The sequence below is a fragment of the Doryrhamphus excisus genome, linkage group LG4 (genome assembly GCF_037039965.1).
Source record: "Doryrhamphus excisus strain RoL-2023G ecotype Guam linkage group LG4, RoL_Dexc_Guam_v1.1, whole genome shotgun sequence".
Classification (NCBI taxonomy): domain Eukaryota; kingdom Metazoa; phylum Chordata; class Actinopteri; order Syngnathiformes; family Syngnathidae; genus Doryrhamphus; species Doryrhamphus excisus.
The window spans coordinates 11,460,144-11,480,380 of record NC_136360.1 but is presented as its reverse complement, the minus strand read 5'-3'; the positions used below and the strand labels follow the sequence as shown (position 1 = coordinate 11,480,380).

Here is a 20,237-nt window from a genome sequence, read left to right as displayed (position 1 = left end):
TTGAGGATGAGCTCCTCCTTCCTCTTGGCTGCCAGGGATGCCCCCCGCCCTCTCCTCTGGAGGTGATAGCCCCCTTGTTGCCTCACCTGATCCTGACGGCAAGGCTAGGGGTGTGTGTGTGTGTGTGTACACGATCACTGTCTCTTCATGATGACCCCCGCTTGCTTGGGGTGCTGGGGGAGAGGGGGGGGCGGGGTCAGTCTGTGGCTATGACATATTGGACATGACAAGTTGTCAGCGGGATTCTGAGGGTCCGCTGGTCACCATTCAGGGTCTTGAACGGCGCCTGTCAGTTTTATTAGCTAGCTATGCTGCTAACCTAGCACACGTGCTTATATGCTAGCAGCGTCTGAGCGTGCATCTGTCCCGTCTGACTCGTCTTTGATGGCGTCTTTGGGAATGTTGACACAGAATATTTTCAGACACCGCTTTGATGCCGCTACCAACAACGCTCTGGAGGCACCGCTTCTTACTGTGGTCAAGGATGGAAGCGGGATCGAGAAGGGGGGGGGTGTCTACCTGGAAGTAGAGTCCAGAAAGTTCTTAAAAGTCTTCCCAGCCTGCAGTTAGCGCGGCCAGCATGGGGCGGGGCTTCATCTTAGGAAAAGTCCACCAATACAGTTGAGCGCCTACTTCCTTTTTAGCCCGCTTTAGTTGCAGGGTGACATTCCAGGTCAGCGAAAAAGGGAAATTAATTCCAGGCCGCAGAGGAGTGCTAACGTCAGGCTGACAGGGCCCGGGGGCCGAGGTGGGCATGGGGCCAAACACTGGAGTCACCACGCAAAGGCTAACAGTCAGAAGACATCAGAGCAGGCGGACAGTCGAGTGGAAGTCCAACACGACGCACTTTTCCTTTTTGTCAACACTTTTGTCTTGTCTGCAAAAGACACGAACATCACAAAGAACAATCACTCACTTCTTGTTTCTCCAGCTAAAATAAAAGGACATTCTGGCTAACATTTTACAGTGACCACGAAAAAGATAAAAAGATGATCATTTTCGAGAAAAATATAATTGTCTCTCTGTCCTTCTTCCAAAAGAAAGAACGTCAACAAGGGGAAGAAGAAAAGAAGAAGAAAGACTGAAAGTTACATTCCATTCAGAGCAGCAAGACTCCAGCATCAATATATGCTTCCTTGTTAGCACAGTTAGCATTTTATACTATTACCACTGCTTCATTTCTTTTTACACTTGCATGGCACTTCAAACATAGCCGTTGATGGACTCAGTTTGACCCCGGAATCGATTTTACGGGTGGTTGCGTCTTGATGTGAGCTCCAGGTCGCCATGAGGGCCAGGTCATGACCTCTTCCGGAGTGCATGTGCTAAGCTACCAGACCTCAGTGGGGACAATATAGCATGTGTGTAATCATGTAGTGTTGTGTTTTATTACAATAAAGTTTGTCTTGTCTTTCTTTAGGTGGGACAAAAGGGGGGAGGGGGGTAGTTTGGGCCCAGCAGAGGCGGGGGTGGCTATGTGTGTGTGTGTGTGTGTGTTGGGGGGGTTGTTAAAGTCTTGAAGTTTGTCAGCACACTTCCTGTCTGCTCGCTGACTCTCACGCTGCAGAACTCTCATGCTCCTGACGTCTATCTGTGTGTGTGTGTATGAGTACGTGCACTGAAGACAAAGCAACACACACACACTCAGCAAGGTAAGTGACAACTAGCCTCACACTCGCACAGCTACACGACAAAGTTGTTCTTAGAGTGCCTTTGTGGACACGAACACACAATGCATGGAGTCACATGACTGCACGTTGAACGGTTGTCCAGCTGTGGACACCAGCAGGGACTATTCACAAACACACCACTCTCCGCCTCCACTATGACAAACCACATGGCGTTACAGGAAGGGACGCAGGGGCTTCTACTGGTGCTTTGATCCTGACCACAACCCACCTTCACCAAGACCAACCCTCTCCAGTCTAGCCCCAGAGTGGGGTGACACAGCTTTTTAAAGTTCTTTTGATTGTTTTCAGCTTTAAAAAATGCTCAGTGGAACAGTGGTGGGCAGAGTCAGATGTTTGGGGGGCTTTAAGTCAGCTAGCTACACACACAGGTCAAAATTCAGTGCAATCATTAGCATAGTAAATAGTGACATGCTGACCTCCTGACAGGAAGTCTTCACACAAATGTCCAAAATGGCCACCGTTAGTGCCTTTCTCCTGCTGGCGGTGGCAGCATCTGTGGGTGGTGGGACGCTAGTGGCAGTCAATACAGGCATGGATGTGGCGAGGGGACGATCTGCTTTCCTCACCAAAGAGCAGCTGACCATCAGCGTGGAGGCCGACGCTCAGTGCAAGGTGGAGGTGGTCCTCAACGAGCCCGTCATGCAACGAGTGGGCCGCCTCACACCACAGGTTCGTATACGGCCACTTTGACTTCTAATCTCCCTCATCAGTATGCACTCAACTGTTTTATTGTCAGGTGTTCGACTGCGACTTCCTGCCCCAGGAAGTCCAGTACCAACACCATGGAAGTCCTCTGCTGGATCGTGATTCTGTCTTGCTGCGGGTCTACAGGTTGATCCTCTTCTTTGTCTCTAGTCCTGAATCCAGTCATGTCCTGTTTCTCTTGCCCTGAATTGAGTCCTGTTCTTTATCTTAGGTCTTGAATCCAGTGCTGTTCTATCTATCTAGTCCTGAGTCCACATCTGTTGTTTGTCCACAATTCATTTATGTTATTTTTTTCTAGTCATGAATTCAGTCCTGTCTTTTGTCACTGAGTCCTGAGCCCATGATCCATATGAAATCCCGCAATTAAGACCAAATTCTTCATGTAGTCCTTAGCCCAGTCCAGTCCAAGGTCACATTCAACCCTAGACTAGTGCACTAGTAGAGCTGGCCCAGTACAAAGTCCAGGCAAGTTTGATGAAGTCCTAAGACGTTGCCATTGTCCCATGTAGGTTCACATCTTCAGAGACTTGGGTGGAGATGGTGGTTCTGCTGGTGCGTGTGGTGAATTCTGGATCTAGCCTAGTGGACTTGGGTAGTACTGGATTGGTGGTTCCTGACTTCTACGCGTTGTCAAACGCCATTGACAGCTCGGTGCTCACCATCAGAACCAGAGGTGATGCAGTATGCACGGTACGACTGGTCAGCTCCGGCGCTGGTGTGCTGGCTGTTGGGCAACTGGTAAGAGAGGACGACGCCTCTCAGAGGAAAGGTACGAGGCGAAAAGACAAACCACTGCTTAGTTCTCAGTGGACACTTAGAGATGTCAACAAAGCTTTTAAAAATAAAACCTTTTATCACAAACGTTCCACTGCCATGCAGGTCGTGACGTGGTGGCAGTCTGCCCAGGAAACAAAGCCTGTGTGGGGGGTACCAAACAGGTCCCTTTCCTGAAAACCAGCTGCCAGGACTTCCTGAACTCAGGCCTCAAGTATCAACACCTAAGCCCGCCATCTCCTGATATCGATTACATCGCCATCAGTGTGGAGCTGAGAGAGAAGGCTACCAGGGCACTGTTGGAGGTAAATGTCATGTGGCCATCTGGACCACATTTGTTTTATTTAAAAAAAAGTCCTCTAAACACATCACAACACACTAACATGCTACTGTAGCTAACCACTGCAAATGCTACCATAGCAGTACCATAGCAGTGTAACACCAAAGATGATTCACGCTAATCCACATCTCCATCAATTCAACGAGTCGTAGCAATGTGATATTTTCTGATGTTCATTGGCAGGCAAGAGGCGTCGCTTCCCGGCACTTTTCTCGCTGAACGTCTGAAAAGATTTGGCATCAATAAATATTCTTCTCCACGTCTTTACAACGTGTTGCATGATCCTCACACCCCAGTTTGCACTTGACGACTTTGTTTTCTTTTCCCAACAAGATGGAGACACTGTGGTTACCGGTTCTGATAAGTGGAGCCATGCCCAACCAGCTGCCTAAGGCTGCCTTCATGGCCTCCTTCATCCTGGAAGTGGACCAATTCATCCTCACCCCGTTCACCACTGCTGCTCTGGATGCCGAAGACCACGAGACCCCCAAAGACCACCTAATGTTTAATGTGACTGTCCCACCCCCTGAAGGCTATATCGCCCACTTGGACGACCACACCAAGCCCATCGGGTCCTTCACATGGTTGGACCTCCATAACCTGAAGGTGGCCTACCAACCGCCCAACAGCAGCCGAGTGCAACGTAACAACATGGAGGTATGACGTCGTCACGAATCAAAACATCTGTTTGCTTATGCTTGGACTGAATACAACATGCCAATGCTGGCTAACCTGAAACAACATGTTAGATGATAAAAATATATTCAAATATAATCATCAGATGCAATAACTTCTGCCTGAGGTGTGTTTCGTAAACAGAGGAGCAGAGCTCGGGGGAGGGCAGAGAGTTTATCTGGCTTACCACCACTCTCATATGAGGAAGTCCGCTCATCGGTGACATCACGAAGGGGCAGTTTGACCCCGCTTTTTGAAACTGAGCGTTTTGAGCCATCCCAAACTTCTTTCTGGGCTCACTTCCAAATGTGCAGACCTCATTATCTGAAACTTTGGCATCGTTTAACATGAAAATACAACATTCTAACTACATTTATAGGTCAGAATAGTGGAAAAAGCATCACAGATCCGCTTGAAATTAAACGTTTTTAAAATGCACGTACTAAACCCAAGTTCTGGCAATTTTAGAGGGCACATTTTCCCCCCAAATATTTGTAAAATAACCTAAAAAGCATGTAACCTCAGGTTCCTGTGTGGTTCTGTTTTTTGGAATTATTTTTGTGACGGTTTTTGAATGTTATTCCTTTGGAATGTATGTCTTTGGTTATAGAAGAGGCATACATAAAAATTAGAGGTCTGCACGGAGCGGCTGGCCCCATGGCTGGCCGGACTCCTCGGCTAAAGAAATCTCAAGAACATGGCCACGGCTGTGGCCACGGCTATGGAAAACTAATATAAAAAATATTGATAGCCTCATTTGTTTCTTGAAAGGTCACCTATATTGTCCATAATCCTTCCTTATATCATCTTTTTCACACAATTTATACAATCTTGAGCTGAAAAGAGGTAATTTAATTTCTGCGCTTGTTCGGCTGGCCGCTCAAATCTCACCACAGCTGTGGACGGCTGTGGCTGTCGTGCCACGGCTGTGGGGCTGTGTAGACCTCTACATTAAATGAAATGATTAGCCATTTTTGAGTAGAATTGGAGTATCATTTGAGTATCTCATTGCCAGGCTGAGTGTTTTGGTAATGAAAATATAATCAAATACTGTATATATCCCTAAGTTGGTAAGCAAAGCAAAGTTTTGCTTTTTCTTTTAGCTTTAATTGTCTAAATTTGCTCCATTAACTACTATGCAAGCTCATACGAATATTATGAAGTTAGTGTGCTAGCCTGTTGCCAAGCTAAACAACAAGACACACATTAGACACAAGACAAACATTATGTGTACTTAGTGAAGATGGAAATGGTGCCTAAATTTATTGATGTGGTCCTGTCTCAGGTGGTGTTCCAGGCCTTAGATGGTTCTTTTGCATCAAGCCCACCCATCGTGGTCCACGTGTCTATCAGAGTGGCAGAGACAAACGCACCCAGAGTGTCATGGAACACGGGTACTCGTGCAAATATCAACACAGCACAAAATTACTAGAATTTCTTATGCTGACAGTACTTGTGGCCACTCAGGTCTGGACCTGCTGGAGGGTCAGGCCCGAGCAATCACATGGGAGCAGCTGCAAATTGTGGACAACGACAACATTGACGCCGTCTTCCTGGTGGCCGTGGATGGGCCTCTTCACGGACGTCTCAGTGTGAAAGGTGAGTCTGGGTAGCGGGTTTGTTTTTGTACTCATGTCCTTGTTTATGCCTGAGCTGATTGGAGGGTGCATGTCACTTCAGCTAGCTGTTAGGAGGCAGGGACCTTTGACCTTACATAGAGGGAGAATTGTTTTATGAGGGAGAAATGATTTTATTGGATGCTACATGATTCCATGTTGACGTGTTATTATTGTGAAATGTCAACAAAAAACTTTTAATCCAAGTTTTGTCATCCTCTTCATCACGCCTATGAGGAACGCTGCGTCCCTGAGGGACTGGGGGCTCGGCTGACCCCTGTGCAGCAACTGTGGGGGCGAGGACGGCGCAGCATGGGGACTCGTCCAACGCCTTCAGCCAAATGGACGTGTGCCTGTCCCACCGCACACACGCCCCTCCCATCCCCGGCGGTCCTTGATGGGCCGCGTGCCCAACGCCACCTTTGGGCCCAATTACCAATGTCTCTCCATCACTTGGACCATCGCTAGCGTCGCTAATGAGTTTTGGGCTGGCGACCGCTCGTCTCTCAAGCTGTCATGTGACCTTGGCCTTATGTCTCCCTGGCATGCGCACGCACACAGGAAGCCCTCCCCCCCATCTCCATCCTGGCACGCGGGCAACCACCGGGACGGACGCCATGTTTTGGTGTTGACAGCAGCGCGGGCCTTCGGGCGCCAAGACAAACGTGTTACTTCCAGGCGGCGATGCCGCACGTGTCGCAGTCGGTAATTGAATCAAAGTGCGAAACGCAGACGCCACAACAACACATGGTCATGTGACACCGTGCTGTTAGCGTTAGCATGTTGCGAGAAAGGCCAGCCAGCAGACGAGCGCCAACAGATGACGCGACCTACTTTTTATTCTTACAGCATCACAACAATGGAAGGATTCAGCTTGTAACGCAAAAACGTTACAACTCTATGAACAGTACAATTATTTGCTTTTAAGTGTCTCCATAAAGCCTTGAGGAGGGTTCGGGAAATGGAGCTTTCAGATTGATCGTATTTGATTCTTTGTCTCCAGGCACGAAGGCCTTCATGTTCCGAGTGCGGGACCTGAGGGAGGGTGTGGTGGTCTACCATCACTCGGACAGCGACACCACCAGTGACCACATCGTGTTTCGCATCAGCGACGGCCGCCATAGCATCCGCCACAAGTTCCCCATCAACATTTTCCCCAAAGATGACTCGCCACCTTTCCTGGTCAATAACGTGGCCTTGGAGGTTCAGGAAGGGGGCGCCGTGCGGCTGCAGGAATCCACACTTTTGGCCTCTGACCTGGACTCCAGCGATGATTACATCCTCTACCAAATAACCACCTTCCCTCAGACTGGGCAGCTGGTCAAGAAGACCTCCCCCCAGGAGCCAGGTGAGGTGGCACTGCCTGTTGGAGGCACAGTGGAAGAAAACAGGCTCATGGTGAGTCGTCATTGCAGGAGTTCCTGTGGACAGATTCCTCCAACGGGATGTGCTCCTGGGTAAGATCTACTACCAGCACTCAGGAGAGGAACACTTTGAAGATTCATTTGACTTCACTCTGTCGGACAGCCAGCAGCCGCCAAACCTCTCGCACACCTACGTGAGTCACCACCGCCAGTGGACCACCCCACTCGCCGCCTCCCAGCATGCTTTGCTCATCGCTCTGCTCGTTCACAGACGGTGGTAGTGAGCATTTTCCCAGTGGAGGACCAGCTGCCTTTGGAAGTTTTGGGAAGCAGCCGCCGACTGACGGTGAAGGAGACGGAAGTGGTTTACATCACACGGTCCCACCTGCACTTCAGCCACACAGAACACCCGGACACAGATCTTACATACGTCATCACTCACCCCTGCTTCAGCCCACTACATCCTGAGTAACGCCTGATGATGTGGCTGATGATCTGACGAACAATACCAGCATAGTGCTAACCTCCTTTCCATTTCCAGTTTGATGGACTCCGGGCGTCTTTTCTATACAGACAGTGGCACCCCAATGAGGCGGGACCCAATGGCGCCAGTATTAATGTCTTTCACGCAGGTTGAGCACAACACGTTCAATGTTTAATTGTCTGAGAATGGACGTAGACGTCAAATGTCTGCTTTGCCGTCCTAGCATGCAGTGGACCATATGAAGGTAGCATTTATGCCACCAGTGGAGGACATTGGTCCACACCCTCTCTTCGTCCAGTTCATCTTCTCTGTCAGCGACCATCACGGCGGCACAATCTCCGGCCTACACTTCAACATCACCATCACCCCAGTGGATGACCAGGCACCAGAGGTGAGAGGTCGTCAGGTACTTCATGTTGTAAGTTGACTGCTAATCCCTGTGTCCCTGGTCAGGTCTTCACCAACTTGCTGAGAGTGGAGGAAGGGGGCGGGGCCTTCGTAACAGAGGAGCACCTCTTGATCCGGGACCGTGACAGTCTGGAGGAAGCACTGAGGGTGGAGCTTCAGCGGGAAGCTCGCCGAGGTCGTCTGGAGCTGCGAGGGCAGACCCTACGTCAGGGAGAGTGGTTCATGCTGAGCGACCTGCGACGGCTCTCTGTCAGGTTGGCGTCCTGCGTCAGGAAGATGTCTTGTTTGGTCCTGATGACCTTTGCTTCGATGCAGGTACATCCATGATGACTCAGAGACCAACGAGGATGACGTGGCTCTGCTGGTGACAGATGGCGTCAACTCGGCTGAAGTCATACTGTTGATCCAGGTGAGTCCATGCCAGTTATACTGGGAATGTTCTCGAGCATGAGCTGGAATGACCGCAGAGGGAAAAAAATGCTAGTCAAGGTGAATTCTGTTCGCTCATCTTCTCGTCTCTGCTTCTTCAGGTGCTGCCTGTGAACGATGAGCCCCCTCAGCTGGGTGGGGGTCTGCGAGGCCAGCTTAGCTGCCAGGAAGGAGGGCGGGTTCAAGTGACGGCGGATTACCTGTCGGCTACGGACCGGGACAGCGAGGATGCTCGGCTGACCTACATGCTGGCAAGACGTCCTGGCCGAGGGGAGCTGCAGAGGGCGGGTCTACCCGCAGACAAGTTCTCCCAGCAGGACCTGCTGCAGGGTCATGTGTACTATGTGCACACAGGTGATGCATCATGGGAGGTACCCTAAGGAGACGTGGGGGTGGGGTAGTTATCCTTAAAAGGCGTCTTTATATCTTCATATGCAGGAGGAGAGATCGGACCACAGCCTGTGTACGACACAGTCACCCTCATCATCTCTGATGGTGACGCTGGCGGAACGGACGGATGTTGCCATGGAGACGCCCCACCCGTCCCTCTCCATGGTTCACTTCCCGTGTACGACCTCAACATCACGCTACTTCCTGTCAACAACAAAGTCCCTACTGTCATTCTGGGTGAGTTTGTTGCCCCCTTAGATCAAGATGGTGGTACTGACCCAGACAGGGAGTTCTCATTTTACTATTTTTTTTCACTTTACAGTTTATGTTATGGGTGTAAATTGTGACAAAAAATATTTTTTTACTTTACCTTCACACACACACACACACACACAACCTAGTAGTGTGTGTGTGTGTGCACGTGTGTTCGGAAGCCGTCCCAGTGAGCATGATGTGTTTGGCACTGATAGGTGTCAGCGTGTCGAAAGCGTTGCTGCATTAAGTTGATTGTCAACACTGACGACCAGGTTGTGTTGGCACCAACCCACGTGTGCCCACACACACACACACACACACACACACACACTCCTGGGGAGGATGATGGTTCTCGCTGGCGTCCAAGCCAAGAAGAGGGATTTTAGAAGGTCTTTGTTTATCAATGTACACCATGTGTGCGTGTGCGCCACGCATGTATGCATGTGTGTCATAACAACACACTAGCCATTTTGTGTATCATTTGTTTGGAATCAGTCAAAATACATTGAGACCTCTGAGGTGAAACATTATTTGTTCATATTTAGATTTAGTGTTATCATATTTAGTATTTAGTGTTTCCCACAGGAAATAATGTGAATACAAATAATCAATTCCTGTGTCACACGGTGGCCATCATTGGTGTTCATTGTTGTGTTGTAGTGTCAACGCTGTGACATCTGTGCGTGTCTTGCACACTTACATGGCTGCTGGGCTGATGATAGCAATTACAGGCTAGGACGTTTTCCTGAAAGAACAACATTGTCATGAGAATGATTGAAGTGTATCACACATGTACAACATGACTCACATGTGCAATGACAGGAAGTTCCAGAGAACTCCTGGAACACACACATGCGTGTGTGTGTGTTTGTGTGTTAACAAAACAAAAGTGTATTTTACACAATAGTCTCTGTGTGCTCATTGGATTCGGGCAGCACGTCCAGCAGGCGAATTGTGGCTAATCCCACCAGTGTGTCAGCATGCATTCACGCAGCACAACAACATGCACGTCACATGCCAGTTGACATTTGCTGGTCAAATTAATTAACAGAGAATAAAGATGCACCGCAATAAGAGCATTAGCAGCCAAAACAAGAGAAATCCAGCTTACCTTGTCTTTTATTTTGAAGGGAAACTGGTTTATCAGTCACATCCAGGACACATCCATGCAGACTAATTAGCAGGAGGGTGAAGACACTGACAACTGAAACAGACATGTCAAATAAAATGGCTAATTATATTCATATATCACATTTACATACATTGTTTGTTTGTTAGCATCGATGACTGGAATCCCGTGTAGGTTTGTTTTATCTCCCTTAATAATAACAAGTTTCATTTAAAAACTGTATTTTGTGTCCAGTTACAAAATAACAAAAGAAATCAGAAAGGGGGCAAACACTTTTTCACACTTTTTCAAGTCCATAGAAAAATGATGAGGACAGTGAACGAGTAATGTGTGTGTGTTTGTATTTCTCAGCCGACTCCATGTTGGCAGTGGACGAGGGCTCCTTCGCTTGTCTGTGTGTGGGGGTCCTGGGGGCCTCAGATCCAGACACCCCCGCCGAACAGCTGACCTTTCACCTCGACACAAAACCTCTTCACGGCTTCCTGGAGAATACGCTTCCAACTGCCGGCTCTGAGAAAAGCAACGCTGGGATCCCCGTGGGTGAGTATGTGTCAGCTAGCGGGGACAGTGGGGACACTGGGGAATGTAGCTAGGGGGTGAGGCTATAGTTTGTAGGCCTATAAAATGGATCTCTTTTCTTCCTAGAATTCTTTAGCATGGATCACCTGACCTCTGGCTTCATCAACTATGTCCAGTCGGAGCACAAAGCGGCGGAGCCAACCATAGACCAGTTGCTAATTAGCGTGAGTGATGGGCTGCATCACTCCGGCCCTGTCCCCTTGTACATCATCATCAATCCGATCAATGACGAGGCGCCTTCTCTGCAGCTTGCTAACTTCACCGTACGTACTCAAGTCACATGGTCAAGCTGTAACCATGGCAATGTAACAGATAACCACAACAAAGCTAAACGACTGATTCAGGTGAAGGAGGGGGGCATCAGGGAGCTGACCCCCTCCATCCTGAATGCCTTCGACCTTGATGCCCCCCCAGATGTTCTCACTTTCACTGTGGTGGGACCGCCAACTCACGGCCGCCTGATGAACGGCATCCACGGTACCGACACAGGACGCTACAAAGACACGACCACTGCCCTTGTAGTAACCTCCTTCACACTGCGCCAACTCAGAGAGGGTGAGGGTGATTTCTTTTCAAGTTGACTTCATGCAATCAACAACTTTGGTCAAATGTAGTTGTTCACAACAAGGCCTCTTAACTGCACTACTAGTGATAATGCACTAAATTATATTAAATATGATTGTAAGGACAACATATACAATTGTTCAATTACAATGTGTTTAAGATTACTTATTTACAACAGAAATAGTATATATACAAATATTACAACAATAAGTGTACAAAGATGTTAAAGAACTACATCACTAAAAATGTTCTCATCATGCATCTTGACGGCTTGTCGATATATAATGTTGTTATGCTAATGTAATGTTTATATGCCATATTACTAATTGTCTTTATGACCCAAAAATTACTATTTTCTTTTTATTGAAAACACATTGAAAACACGTATGTATATATATATATATATATATATATATATATATATATACTATATTAGGTGTTTCCCCAGGAAAAATCATTATAGATACAATCACAACCATAAGAGTGCTTAAAAAAACATTTCACATAAATTAAAAACTACTTGCTTATGTGTGCCCCCACCCCCCCAACCCCCTGCCATGCAGGCATGAAGTTAGTGTACATGCACGATGACACAGAAACCCTGAAGGACGTGCTGATGCTACGGCTGACAGATGGCGTCCACGCGGTCGAGGGGACGAGTTGGGTCACCGTGCTGCCGCTCAACGACCACAAACCTCTGCTGCTCAAGTAAATGTGCATGTGCACACACACACACACACACACATATACACACACAGCTGAGGGTTCAGTCAAAATGTTTAGAACATGTTTTTGGCTCAAAGTGGGACATCGCTCTGCTCTGATGTACAAAGACAGTGTCAGCTGCGAGCTGGCCAAGTGGCCGTCATGGAGCAGGCGGGGGGGGGGTGTTGGGTGAGGTTGTGGTGAGGTTGGGCTGAGAGGGAACATGTGGTGGGTTCGCTTTGCTTGAGTGGGTGGCTACTCAAACAATATTTTCATTTGAATGAGTGATTGGGAATTTGCACCCTTCACTGGCTTCCCCGTTTGTCCCAACATTACCCCCCCCCCCCGCCCCTGCCTCCCTCCCCGGACCAGGGTGCTGGCACGGTCCGAGCTGGTACTGTCAGGAGCACGCAGGCGGAAGTAACGGCGAGACTTGGCAGATGCCTGCATCCTTGTTTGTGCCGTCCTGCAGGATGAACGTGGCAGCTCGTGTGTCCTGCGTGGTTTTTACTTCCGATTGATGAAACAGACAGACGCTTTCTGATGTCCCCCCCCCCCCAAACACCATCACCCGCACCACCATCCGCCATCCCGCAGGAGGAACCTGCTGTCACACAAACTTTACGCTTCCTCGTTTAGTCCAGACGGTTGCATGCATTTTCCTCGTGGCTGCTTTCACACAACAGGAAGTGATGCATGTTTACTTTTCCACTTTGAAACTTCTCAGCATGAAGCTTGTGCTTTCTTGGGCTTTTTGTGACACTTCTTCAAAGAATATTGCTGTGGCCGCCAGGATGACAGAATGACATCTATCAATCTCGTGGGCTCTTTTAGGAACGCCGGTCTGGAGGTGGAGTCTGGCGGCCACAGAGTAATCTCCAGTGTGGTTCTGGAGGCCCAAGATGTGGACACACCGTCTGATGGCATCTTTTATTTCCTCAATGCGGCCACCCGCTTTGGAAAACTGCAGTTGAAGGTTTGGACAGACGCAGAGAATTTCTTATTCCAGCAGTCACATTCGCTAGCATTATATGTTTGCAGACCGAATCGGGTTGGACAGAGCTGGCAGCCGGTCAGAACTTCACTCAGGACGACGTGGACATGAACCGCCTGTGGTACACCCACACCTCCACAAACGCCTCTGGGTTCAAAGGTCACGACAGCTTCCGTTTCAGCGTGAGCGACCTGGACAATGACAGTCCACCACAGAGCTTCTTCATCGCTGTGCACACTGTGCACAAAGGTGACAACCGGGTCAGAACCGCGTCAGGGTGGGCTGAGAAAGCTACGGTCTTTTGATGAAAGGAAGGAAATTCTGTGTGTGCACGTTGGCCAAGCACTGCATACGCTTGCTAATTTGCATCTGTGGTGCATTCGCATATTTGGACCCAAGCGGAACCAAACACACTTGGTACCTTCACGCACCTCAGTGTGCTCATGCAATATTGACGTGCAACTTGCAGTGCCAGCTTTGCCAGTTGGGTGAACACGCCACCACGAGACCTCACCCCCTCTGGCATCAGGCCCCAGCCACCCTAGAGGGGCTGAGGTGAGAAAGGAGCAACCTCCTCAGCCACTGAATTATTAACAGCGGAATGCAGCAGCTGTGCACGCTGCACCTCATGGTGCACGTGCACGCCCTTCCCCATGGCGGTGTTCTTTTTAGAAAATCATTGTGATAAACAAGGATGATGTCGTTAACCGTCTGACCTCTGACCACACAGGAGACATCTCGCTGGTGAGCAGGGATGTGCGGCTGGTAGAGGGACAGCGCGTGGTCCTCAATACCGACTTCCTGTTGGCGTCGGACAATGCCGGGCGTCCGGACGAGCTGGTCTACACAGTGACAGTGCCACCGAGCCATGGCCTCGTGCACAGCGTGCGGAAGACAGGCGTGCCGCTGCGCACATTTACGCAACTGGACGTAGCGGCTCACAGAGTGTGTTACACTCACGACAATGACCACACTCACCACAGCGACACCTTCAGGTCAGTCTGTCCCCAAGGTTAAAAGGTCAAACATATTGGTTGTTTCTTTCAGTAAGATAGGATTATTTGATAAGAAATATACAAAACAATAAATAAATACAAATTCTAATAACAACATCATTATCATCATAATTCTAATAACCCCAAAGATGTGACACTGAATAATAAGTGATAAAAGGCAGAAAGATGTTGAAGTGCGTCAGCTGCCAGTTTTGGCAGGTGGTGATGTTTTATGTTGGGGGAGTTGTGTTGACTCGCCAGGTTTGTCACCCAAGCCGCCGCCGCAGTCGCCCAAACCGGCTGGCGATCTGGCGACCAAACAGCAAGCACGTCGCGGCCAAGAAGCGCATGCACGTGTCCAAGTGACACATTATATGCAGCACTTTTAAAACTAAATGAAATATATTAATTGCAAATGTTTAATAAAAACAAACGTGAAATATAGACCTAAAGGAGGTGTTTGTTAAAAATGTAATACTGTATTCCATTACAAATATCAACTGTTATTTCATTTCATTTTATTATTTTACAATTTCAAAGTCACGAGTCATTTGAGGGGGCATTACTAAGACTCAGGTGTCACAAAATGAACACACACCTGGGTGTATGTGCGTGTCAAAAAGAGGTGACATGTGGCCTGGTGACAGCAAATGATGAATGGCCATGATTACTACAGCAACAACAACGTTGGCACGGCAGCAAACATGGCGTTGGCCACAGACATGTCCCTGAGCAAACATGGCCAACACCAGAGCCAGATGTTGCACCAGGATGCGTGTGTGTGTGTGTGTGGTTGCTCAGGATGGCAACGCCCGCGGCACTTTGTCAGCTGACTGGCTGCAGGGCGAAGACACAGATTGTGTTGGCAACATCCCCAACACAAGTGCTATTTGTTACTCTGTGAGTGTGTGTACTAAAATGTAACTTCAATTTCTTTGAAAATGTAGAATTATTCATTTATGGAAAGCTTTTGTCTTTTTAGTTCAGTGTCAAGGCTACATTTTGGGCATCCCTGATTTAAGGTTTAGACTTTGTTGGCACATTCACAAAGAAGAACAATGTCAATTTTACCTCACATAGTTCATTGGCATCTACCATAGCGATTATTCCACCTATTAGCATGCTGACTAGCATGCGTAAGTTTACAGCGATGAGTAATAATATGAAACAAATTGCTCGGTAATTTCTAACTACGATGATGATATTTGTTATGACAGTTTCATCATCACCAACGGCCACTCGTCACGCACTGGAAGTCTACATTTCCACATTGAGCTCAGTGACCGCATCCCACCGACACTTGAAAAAAATACAGGTCTGGGCCTGCAGGACGGCACCACAGAGACCATTACGGCTGACCACCTCCAAGTCAGCGACCCCGACACGTCCGCTGCCAACCTGAGCTTCTTGGTCACTCAACTACCGCGCTATGGGCGCCTACTGCTCAAGGGGATGCCACTGACCCCCCCGTTGACTTTCACCCAGAAAGATGTGGACCAGCACCACCTCGCTTACCGGCACAGACTGGGCAGCCCGGCAGAGATGGACAGGTTCTACTTTCTGCCCTCTGACGGAAACAACCGAGGTTTCCTGGAGTTTGGACAGCTGAGGGAGGAACCTACTGCCTTCATCATACAGGTGAGCTTTGAGCTCCACTACTGGCTGCTGTGATATTGCCTGAACTAAAAAAAAAAAAAACTTAAATGAAGAACAAACTGTTTTCCAGTCTCAGTTGAGTTTTGTAGTTATATAGTGATACTGTAAAAAAAAACAAAAAACAATTGAACAAAATTGATTGCAAATACGAGTGAGCAGCGACATCCAGTGGCAGCAATGCAGAACCGCAGGAGGACGACACTCATTGCTCCTCATTCATGAGAGCATAGGAGCATTTTTACTTGCTGTAAACAGATATTGTTGGTAATGGTAAATGGTTTAATTCATTCTGAACATGCATAAATGCTACACTAGAGTACATCACATAGCACAAATCATAGTACTGCATGTCCAAAAAGAGCTAGGAAGATGTAAAGCTTATTTAATCCTACCCCTCATCCGTTTCCCATCAGTTGCAATACATTTGTTCACCTTCTCTATTCTAAACGTACTATTCATTCATTCATTTTCTACCGCTTTTTCCTCACGAGGGTCGCGGGGGTGCTGGAGCCTATCCCAGCTGTCTTTGGGCGAAAGGCGGGGTACACCCTGGACTGGTCGCCAGCCAATCACAGGGCACATATAATGTACTATTTGACAATTATAAATATATAGGACAGTGATAAGGCAATATAACAATGTGGTGAGTCCAATATTACATATGCAGAACACAGTACTGCATACACACTAAACAGAACAATGTACACAGCAAGAGTCCTACCTCAACATGCAAGGGGGTGTTCGTCTTCAGGCCTGTGGTGTGAGAGAAAGAAAAGTTACAAAACACAGTATACAAAAAAAAAGTGCTTGCCCACTTCCTGACTTCTTTTTTTCCCATGTTTGTCACACTTAAATGTCCCAGGATCATCAAACAAATTTAAATATTAGTCAATGACAACACAACAGAACACAAAACCTAAACCTAATAACTGGCTGGACCACCCGAACAACAGCATAGGAATGCAATCAAGCGTTTGTGATAAGCTGCAATTACTTTCTCACAGCACTGTGGAGGACTTGAGGCAGAATTGTTGAAATTCTGCAGCTATGCAGAATTGTTGTAATTCAGCCACACTGGAGGGTTTTCCAACATAAACCACCTTTTTAAGATCATGCTAAAAAACTGGACAGGACAAAAACAGGATTCAGGTCAGGACTTTGACTAGGCCAATCCAAAGTAATTTTGTCTTTCTTCTGCCATTTAGAGGTGGACTTGCTGGTGTGTTTTGGATCATTGTCCTGCTGCAGAACCCAAGTTGGTTTCAGTTTGAGGTCACAAACAGATGGCTTTGATAGACATCCATGGTTCCATTTATCAAAGCAAGTCTTCTTGGTCCCGAAGCAGCAAATCAGCCCCAGGCCATCACAATGCCACCACCATATTTTACTGTTGGTATGATGTTCTTTTTCGGAAATGCGGCATTTCTTGTACGCCAGATGTAATAGGACACACACCTTCCAAAATGTTCAACTTTATCTCATCAGACCACAGAATATATTCCCAAAGGTCAATTTTTCTGGCAAAATTGAGATGTTTTTTTTGTTCAGCACTGGTTTTCTTCTTGGAACTCTGCCCAGTGTCTTTCTTATGGTGGAGTCATGAACACTGACCTCACCTGAAGCAAGTGAGGCCTGCAGTTCTTTGGATGTTGTTGTGGGGTCTTTTGTGACATCTTGGAAAAGTCATTGCATGTTTGACCAGCCATTTTTGAGAAGGTTCACCACTGTTGCATGTTTACACCATTTGTGGATAATGGATGTTGATGTTAAACAATTAAAAGTGACAAAATAAGAAATTAGGAAGGGGCAAACACTTTTGCACACCAGTGTAATGTACATATTGTATATCCAAATGTTAAGGAAAAACATAAGGAAATACATCAAAATGAAACTCTGATTTTCGACCTTGGTGACCTTTGTCCTTTCAGGTGGAACAAGTGGACAGGTTGCCCCCAAGTTTGACCACCAGGGGAAGCCCCAGCGAGGTGGTGGAGCTGAGAGACGGGCGCTTTGTCATCTTCATCACCTCCAGACATCTGCAAGCGGCCGATCCTGACAGCCCAGTGGATGAGCTGCAGTTTTCTGTCATCAGACCTCCGCACTTCGGCTACCTGGAGAACACGCTCACAGGTAAAATGGTCACCTGAATTGTCATGTCTCTCTTAAAATTTTCTTTTCAAGCTCTTAGTGTTTCCTTGCGCGTACAAACTTTCCCCGTCAGGTCTGCTTTCAATGGGTGTGAAAAACTGATGTCTCATGTCTCATAGTAGTGGTCAATCTTGCAGGAGCTTACATCAAAGGGCGCTTCACGCAAAGAGACGTGGAGCGCCGCTCGGTGGTCTTTGTCCTCCCCACCGACATGGAGGTGACGGCAGACAGCTTCCAGTTCGGCCTTAGCGACCCGGCTGGCAACGCAGCACTCCCTGAAACGTGAGTTTGTCTGCAAATCTGGGACTTGAACAGCAGATGATCCATAGAGACTGGTGTCTGAATGTCTTCTGCAGACTGGAGCTATCCTGGTCCATAGTCCAGCTGTCGGCCACCTGCTACCGGACCTGCGAGACCGCAGGAATGCTTCAGGTCCAGATCCAGCGCAGCGGGAAGAGCAGTGAGCCAGCTTATGTGGCCATCCAGGTAATGACGGCGTCCCAAAAGAAGTGACTGTCACTGTAGAAGTGACACTGCATCCTCGCAGGTGGAGGACGGGACCGCCAAACTTGGCCTGGATTTCACACACAGCACAGCCGGACTCATCCAGTTTGACCCAGGTTGGAAAACTACATGTTGTAAGAATGATGTCACCGTTTGAGTTCCATCAGGCTTTAAAAAAAAAATCTTACCAAGAGTCACCTCTCAGGTGAATCTGAAACACTAAAAGAGCAACGGTCTGGAGGAAACAAGGTCAAAGAAGTCCTTTGGGAAGGAGCAACCAGCTCCTGGTTAACATATTAACCAGACGTGTTTCCTTCCAGGTGTCACCATGAAAACTTGGAACATTTACCTGAAAGATGACGGTCTGGAGGAGAACCATGAGATCTTCACGGTCACTCTGAAGAATCCAAAGAATTCAGTCCTGGGACAGAGGACCTCAGCCAATGTGGAGATCATCGACCCGAGAGGAGGTGACACAGCTCACAGCAGCCACACATTCGCCGTCATGTCTGGTGTGGAGGTATCCCCGCTCAAAGTGGCCCTGCTGTCCCTTCAGGAAGATGCGACCCCGGCGATCTGAGCGTGGAAGAAGACACTCGCCAGCCCACTTCTACTATCTCTGCTCCTCTCCCACCAGTGGAGGATGACCTTGTTACAGATATCGAGGCAGAGCTTCTTTGGGAGAACCATCCTCACCCTCCTCGCGGCGATGTTCCTGACCGCAATCACTACCCAGAGGACCAGGCGGTCCCTGGCGATGCCCCCTCTGGTGGTCTGAGGCATAAAGTTGCTGGGAATTCTGGGAATACTGGAATCAAGGTTAGCAATTCTTTCAGCTTCTGTGAGGATGTCAGGACAAACATCTTCCCTCTGTTGGTGTTCAGGTGCATCTGTCAGCAGGACCTAGGCTGGACCAGAAAGTCTGGACAGTAAGATTTAAAAACAAAAACCACAATCCAGGCCTGTACTAACCCTTTTACATCAGTTCCACAGTCTGACTCCTCTGTGGCTGGAGGAGGTGACACCAAGGGGCGCTATGGAGCCCAGCTCGCATGAGCGACGCCAAGGAAACATCCCTCAGTTGGATAATACAGGAACCACACAGAAGGCGGAACTACGCCAGCGCAAAGTACGTTCTGACATTGTGTGTATGTACAGTTCACTTGTTTCTGATGGGTTTTTTTTTCCATCTTCAGAAAGGGAGGTCTATAAGCAGCTTTTGTGAAGACGGTTGGACTCACCACAAGGGGCGCTGTTACCTCGCTAGCTCCTCTGTTAGCAGTTGGGCCAGCGCAGAGCGCACATGTTCTTTCCTGTATGCTTTACCTCCACCAACATGAGAATCTAAGCGATCAGTAATCCAAGTGCACGTCACTAAAATCCACCCATTTCACAGGTTTAACAGTAGCCTGGCAAGCATTCGGTCCAGACGGGACCTGACATGGTTATGGAAGTTTAGCGGGAAGAAGCCATTTTGGATCAGTGAGCCACAACATAACAACTTGATAAAAAGTCATACCTGAAGCCGCATATCTTTATCCATGGTTTCTACTTGCTGCTCCACAGGTCAGACTGGAAGTTTGGGTGTTGGAATGTTGCTGCCAGGACCAGATGAGCCTGACACTGCCACTGAGTGCGTGCTGGTCGAACAGGCCTCTCGGTGGACATCGACAAACTGCAGCGCCGAAACTGAACACGCATTCATTTGCTCCTCGCCTGCAAGCACGCACTAAACATTATGATTTTCTTATTCAATGGCGCTGCTTTTTTCATAAGTGATATATGCTGAAAGACACCTGTACACTAAGTACTAACAATACATTAAAGGACGA

General features: G+C 48.1%; 1 protein-coding gene across 1 annotated transcript; it reads left to right on the top strand.

Moving 5' to 3' along the window:
- The first annotated feature begins 2,123 nt into the window (after positions 1-2,123).
- Positions 2,124-20,231, top strand: frem1b (Fras1 related extracellular matrix 1b). The gene is made up of 35 exons (XM_078790147.1): positions 2,124-2,360; positions 2,428-2,522; positions 2,906-3,165; positions 3,276-3,475; positions 3,844-4,167; positions 5,471-5,579; positions 5,653-5,784; positions 6,805-7,149; positions 7,217-7,359; positions 7,437-7,633; positions 7,707-7,797; positions 7,873-8,040; positions 8,103-8,311; positions 8,373-8,466; positions 8,588-8,840; positions 8,925-9,113; positions 10,612-10,800; positions 10,906-11,102; positions 11,184-11,394; positions 11,967-12,111; positions 12,943-13,084; positions 13,150-13,351; positions 13,833-14,097; positions 15,315-15,735; positions 17,682-17,883; positions 18,039-18,183; positions 18,258-18,387; positions 18,449-18,521; positions 18,726-18,875; positions 18,962-19,224; positions 19,290-19,334; positions 19,391-19,534; positions 19,602-19,720; positions 19,802-19,887; positions 19,972-20,231. The coding sequence occupies exons 1-35, from the start codon at positions 2,133-2,135 to the stop codon at positions 20,136-20,138; spliced, it is 6,333 nt and encodes a 2,110-aa protein (XP_078646273.1). The 5' UTR covers positions 2,124-2,132; the 3' UTR covers positions 20,139-20,231.
- Positions 20,232-20,237: the final 6 nt, after the last annotated feature.

Excerpts from the sequence above, each read along its gene's own strand:
- frem1b (XM_078790147.1), top strand. The coding sequence starts at position 2,133 with ATGTCCAAAATGGCCACCGTTAGTGCCTTTCTCCTGCTGGCGGTGGCA. Across the intron at positions 8,041-8,102 it reads TGGATGACCAGGCACCAGAG|GTCTTCACCAACTTGCTGAG; the intron begins GTGAGAGGTCGT and ends GTCCCTGGTCAG. Across the intron at positions 12,112-12,942 it reads CACAAACCTCTGCTGCTCAA|GAACGCCGGTCTGGAGGTGG; the intron begins GTAAATGTGCAT and ends GGGCTCTTTTAG.